This window comes from Lactuca virosa, chromosome 7 (genome assembly GCF_052849685.1).
Source record: "Lactuca virosa cultivar CGN04683 chromosome 7, Lactuca_virosa_CGN04683_v6, whole genome shotgun sequence".
In the NCBI taxonomy this organism is placed as follows: Eukaryota; Viridiplantae; Streptophyta; class Magnoliopsida; order Asterales; family Asteraceae; genus Lactuca; species Lactuca virosa.
Window position 1 is genome coordinate 197,396,882 of NC_136432.1, and position 6,458 is coordinate 197,403,339.

The 6,458-nt window shown below is 38.3% G+C and overlaps 1 protein-coding gene across 1 annotated transcript; it reads right to left on the reverse strand.

Moving 5' to 3' along the window:
- Nucleotides 1–2,415: 2,415 nt before the first annotated feature.
- Nucleotides 2,416–2,853, reverse strand: LOC145127439 (uncharacterized). Its single transcript, XM_079062635.1, has one exon. It carries the CDS (start codon nt 2,851–2,853, stop codon nt 2,416–2,418), a length of 438 nt encoding a protein of 145 aa, XP_078918761.1.
- Between the last annotated feature and the right edge of the window lie 3,605 nt (nt 2,854–6,458).

Sequence of the window (6,458 nt, forward strand, 5' to 3'; positions counted from 1 at the left end):
AGCTAATGGGCCAACATAATATCCGATACAACATAAAACCCAAAATTTTATTAGGCTAGCATCTCCCTCAAAGTTACAATGCAACAACAATAAGCATTGAGAGTTTGTCAGACAGAAAATGAAATTGAGAAGCAGTCAATGGCTTTGTAAGAATATCAGCAACCTGCAAAGTGGAAGGAACATAACGAAGGGAGATGGTGCTCTTCTGGAGATGATGACATGTAAATGACAATCAATCTCAATGTGTTTTGGTGCTCATGAAACACTGAATTCTTGACAATCATTATCGCACTCTCGTTGTCACAATACAAAGTGGTAGGCTGAGAGATGTGAACACCCATATCTACAAAAACACATCTCAACCAAACAATTTCACAAGTGGCGATAACTATGGCTCGATACTCAGATTTTGTAGAAGATCGAGAGACAACATCTTGTTTCTTACTCTTCCATGATATCAACGAATCTCAAAGAAAAACACAATACCAGTAGTGAACTCATGATCATAAATATCACTATCGCAAATAGCATCACTATAGGCATGCAACTCAAGAGATGATGTAGATGGAAACATAAGGGTACGGAAATGAGTACCACGAAGATATCTCATAATACGAAGAACAACTCCCCACTGAACAGTAGAAGGAGTAGTGACAAACTGGCTAACCACATGAATTTGCATGAGCAATATTCGGTCTAGTGATAGTGTGGTAAACCAAACTCCCTACACAGGTATGATAAAGGCTTGTATATGATAAGGGGACACCATCAGTTGGAGAATACTTTGCATTACTCTCTATAGGTATATCAAGTGTCCGATTATCCATGAGTCGTGCTCGTTCAAGCAAATTTGAAATATACTTCGTTTGAGATAATAGATAACCCTTCAGAGATTGAGCAACTTCAATCCCCAAGAAATAACGCATCAAGCCCAAGTATTTCATAGCAAAATGGTGAGCCAAATCACTCTTTACAGAATCTATACTACCATGATAATCACCGGTAATAATCATGTCATCGAAATATAAGGAAAAAATAATCTGACCTGCATTCGTACACCGAACAAATAGAGTCGAATCATGATTACTTGGTCGAAAACCAAGCGAAGTAATCACCGTAGAAATTTCTCAAACCAAGCACGGGGAGGAGACATGTAGTGCCTTCCGAAGTAAAAAAACTTCACATGGTTGGTAAGCAATGTCTGGGGGAGGAGACATGTATACTTCCTCATGAAGATCACCATTCAAGAACTCATTCTTGACATCCATATGATAAATATTCCATTGGCGAATTGAAGAAACTGCAATCAAGGTGCAAACAGTCGTCATTCTTGCAACATGAGCAAATGTCTCCTCATAATCCATACCATACTTTTGCGCGTACCCTTTTCGCAACAAGTTTGGCTTTATAATGCTCAACGGATCCATCAAATTTTTTTTTTCATTTTATATACCCAACGACAACCAGCCGTGTGCTTTCGGGCATAAGTGGAACCAAATCCCATATATGAGTCTGATAAGGAGCTACAAGTTCATTAACCATAGCGGTCTGCCAAAAGGGATCAGAGACGACCTCTTTATAGGATGTTGGCTTAGAAGGGATGTACATTAGCAATAAAGGATTCAAACACTGGTGAGTAAGAGGAATAGACAAATTCATGAAGCTTTGTGGACATCTTATTACAATAAGGCCTCGATGGTGGAGGGGGGGGGGGGTCCTGATGAATAATAAGATGGAAGTTTTCCAAACAACATTTCATAATGAGACGTCCCCGAAGTATGCGCAGTAAGAATGTGATTAATAACGAAAGTGGCGATAAGAATAGCTTCTCCCTAAAACATATTGGGAACTTGAGCAAAACGTAGCAAGGATCTTGCAGTTTCTAGGAGATGTCGATGTTTTCTTTCTGCAACACCATTCTATTGAGGGGTGTTTATACATGATGACTGATATAGAGTGCCATCAGATGCCAATTAGTGTTTAAAATCATTGGAGGTAAATTCATATCGCAAATCACACCGAAAACATTTTATGACAACAGAGTGTCGACTCTTGACAAGGGCTCTGAAGTGACTATATATGGTGAAAAATTCAGTCATGCGCTTCATAAAATAAACCCACGTATAATGAGTGTAATCATCACTGACTGAAACGTAATAGTTAGATCCCGATTTAGAGGTGACTGAGGATAGACCCCACACATCAAAATGCACAATATCAAAGGGAGAAATAGAACGAGTGACACTTTTATTAAACGATAAAGCAGATAATTTTCCAAATTTACAACTACAGCAATCAGAATTATCATCAGTTTTCAAAGAACCTAACACACCAGTGGAAACCAAAAACTGTAACATGACGTTGACACATGTCCCAAACAGGAATGCCAAAGAAAAAAATAGATGACGAAGGACTTTAACGTAAAGACAACAAATTGACACTGTAGGCAGCAACATCAGCAACATGTGGGTGCTCCACAACATATAGCTCTCCAAGTCTACGACCTATTCCAATCACCCTCCGAGACCGAATGTCATGTACACAGCAGAATGGATCAGAAAAGAAGGCCCAACAACCAGACTTACACAACTGACTGACTGAAGCAAGATTCAAAGCAAGTGTAGGAATATAATATACATATGTTAAAGATATATAAGGAGTGACAGTAGAACCAACACCATCTACTGACATAGGTGTAGCACTAGCATACATAATAGAGACAGGTGAACGAGGTGATAATGAAGCAAAATATGACAAATGTGGTGACATGTGATGAGATGCACCAGAATTCAATATCCACAAGGATGAAGGAATACCAAAAGTGTTGGATGAAGACAGAATTGAATGAGACATGGAAGCTGACATGACAGTTGGATTGGCAGCAATGAACTATCTGAACTGCTCAACGATTTGGGGATCCAAGGCTGATGATGGTGTAAAATTTATCTCATTCTTAACTGAAGGTGTAATACCAACGTATTATGGTGGCCTAAAAGGTGGAAACGAGGAACGTGATTGAGACTGTCCACAAGACCTTTTGTGTTGTGGAGGCTGAGACTGTGCAGGTGATCTGGTTTGATGTTGCTATTGATTTCCCTTGCTTAACAACAAAGGAAAATTTTCCTTCCAATGGTTATTCTTCTTACTGAAAGCACACTCATCAAATGCAACTTTAGGACGATTCTGGTTTGAAGAATGAGGTCGTTGTGGAACAGCAAAGATAACAGCAGTGGCTGTCTTGGGACCTTTGTCGGTATGGGACTTGATACGAGTTTCTTCAGCAATCAACCCGTGAACAACCGAATCAATAGTGGGAAAAGGTGTGTGATGCAAGATTGATCCATGAAAGCCTTCAAAATCTGAACGTAATGCCATCATGAAGTGAACCAAAAGTTACTCTTCCCTTCTATCAATATAAGGCTTAAAAGTCTTCAACTTAGCAAGTTCTGTAAGAGCCAACTGATCCCACAAATCTGACATAGCTGAATAGAATTATTGAATGCTAAGATTGTTCTGTTGGAGGGCTCGAATATCAAACTCTAATTGGTACTGCTTTGCAAAATTAGACTGAGTATATAGACTACCCAAGTGATCCAAAACCTCTTTTGTTGTGTCATACTTCGCCAACTGAGTACCAATAGACTAGATAAAAGAATTATAAATCCAAGTAATGATCTTGGAGTTACGAGTCTCCCATGAAACCAGTAAGGTTGCATAATTTGCAGCCTTGTCATATGTTGGTTTGACCTTGGTACCACAATACCCCATATATTCTTCATTTGCAAGAAATTCTTCATAACATAACTCTAGTAGGCATAGTTCTTGTCATCGAGTTGTGTACTAATTGACTGAAGATAATCATCTCGTGTCATATTTCCAGATGCATTAAACCAAAACCAACAAACAAAAAAACGAAACCAAACAACAACAAAACAAAACTCCAACAATAATCACCAAAATCAACAGACGAAACGAAACCCTCGAAATCGACGGAAACAAACAACAGGGTGTTTGAAAAGATATAATTCCATAAAATGTAGAGGGTTCAATTCTTGTAGTTGACAAAAATAGTAGTTTAGTTAGAAGTTGGAACTTGAACAGGTCTATAAGCATTTTAATAGTTAGTCGTTTTTTTATTTGTTTAGTATGTTTGATATTATGTTATGTTTATAAAGTTTAATTTAGACTATTTTGTGGAAAAATATGTCAATTAATAAACTTATTCATTATTCATTATGTAACAGTTTTGTAGTTATTAGGAATTTAACTACAAAATACAATTCCATAACAATTATCTATAGCAAAAAATGTAGGGACACCCATTCTGTAGCACATTCTTTAGCAGAATAGATAAATAATTAAAATTTTAATAAACAAAACTTTTCAAATTATTTTATTTTTATTCAATCAACCAAATACATGACAAATTATAATTTCTTATTCCGATTCCAACCAAATACATGACAAATTATAATTTCTTATTCGAATTTCCTCACATTTTAATCTTTTTATTACTAAATTATTTTCCTTTCTTCTTTTATATACTAAACGACCAAAACATCCTATTATATATATATATATATATATATATATATATATATATATATATATATATATATATATATATATATATATATATTACAACAAATAAAAATTAAATATTTAACAATAAGTGAAACTTTAAAAATGATGCAATTTTTATTATCTAATTAATTCCATTTCATTTTCTGTCATCCAAACAAACAAACCACATATTATTATAAAAACTAACAAAGAACTCGCGGCTACGCCGCTTTGGGGGTAATATCGGGAAAATCGGCAAACTTTAAAAAATATGTGCTGAAAGTGTAAATCACCACAAATAGGAGAGAAAGTCGACAACCCCTAAAATTAGATGTCAAATGTGTACAAAAACCAAAAGAAGGGACACTGGTGGAGAAAATCCAAAAATATTGTGGCAATAATGTGAAAGTTGCCAAAGTTGGGCAAATATGGTGGCAAAATTCTAAATGAGGTTTTTTGTGTTTTTTATGTCAAAATATAAAAGTTTTGACTACAAGGACGAAAAGTGTCAAATTCATTACATATTAGTGTAAAAAACACCAAAATATAAAACTTTTCACTGCAAAGACGAAAAGTGTCAAAGTTACTAAAGATTTGTGGCAAAACCCTAAAAGCACAAAAACTTAATCAAAACATAAAAATGTAAAAGTTTTGACTTTAAAGACTAAAAGTGTCAAATTCATTAAATATTTGTGGCAAAAACCTAAAGACATAAAAGTTACTGTTGCTAACTTCCTTTAGAGGGTGGACCGACCGGTCTTAGCGGCATAACTTGTTAACCGATTGCCTTCTCACTCGTTGTATTGTGATTAGGGGTGAGCATATGGACCGGACCGAACCGGTATGCTGCAGGATGTTTGAGAGACAGAGCTAGAGACTGGTGGGAGGCAGTCAGTGACACGTTGGGAGCCCCAGCCATTGAGGCTATGACCTGGTCGGACTTTGTGACCAGGTTTAGGGTTGAGTTTGCACCGGCTGTGGAGATTCAGCAGCTGGCCAGGGAGTTTCTGGATATGAGACAGACTACTGAGTCGGTGGCGGAGATTACCGCCAAGTTCAGGGAGAGGGGCTTATTGGTGCCTCAGTATGCGGGTGATGGGGAGATGAGGAAAACCCGGTACCATGACATGTTGAGAGCTGACATTCGGAAACATGTCAGCTACTCGGCATGCCCGACTTTGGATGACATGATTGCGAGGGCGAGGGAGAGGGAGATTGATATAGGGCACATCAGGAAGAGGAAGACAGAGACTGGGCAGGCGACGGGGATTTCTGGGAAGAAACTCAATGGATTCGACTGGAGGTCGAAGGGCCACCAGGGTCGGAGCCGCTGTGGGAAGTGCGGCAAGCCACACGAGGGAGTTTGCAGAGCTAGGGAATTAGGCTGCTATAAGTGCGGCAAGACTGGGCACTTTGGCAGGGATTGTACTGCCCCTACCCTTACCTTTCAGACATCAGAACTGATTTGCTTTTATTGCAATCACAAGGGCCATAAAAAGCCCAACTTCCCGAGATTGACATCAGCAGCGCCAGTGGCGGCGCCAGCTCCAGCGACCCTGCGGATCACAGATGGCCGACAGGGTGGTGGACTTGACATCCCACCAAGTTTTGGCGCCGTTGCCGGGGAAATTGGTTATTGTTATTTGATTGTTTATGCCTAGGTCTACAAGAACCGGTGAACTACTCTACAATCCGGAAATTGAAAAAGAAGCAAAAAGGTTGAAAACGTTAGCCAAACAAGCAAAGCAACAACAACTAGTTCAAGCTTCTTCCTCTTCTCCACTAATCAACATAGAAGACCAAGTTCATACTTCAAGTGATACCGACACCGAGCCGAGTTCTCCAATTGTTGGTCATTCCTTTGAAGACATTCCGTTTGAAAACTACATAGCCAT

Excerpts from the sequence above, each read along its gene's own strand:
- LOC145127439 (XM_079062635.1), bottom strand. The coding sequence starts at position 2,853 with ATGTCTCATTCAATTCTGTCTTCATCCAACACTTTTGGTATTCCTTCA.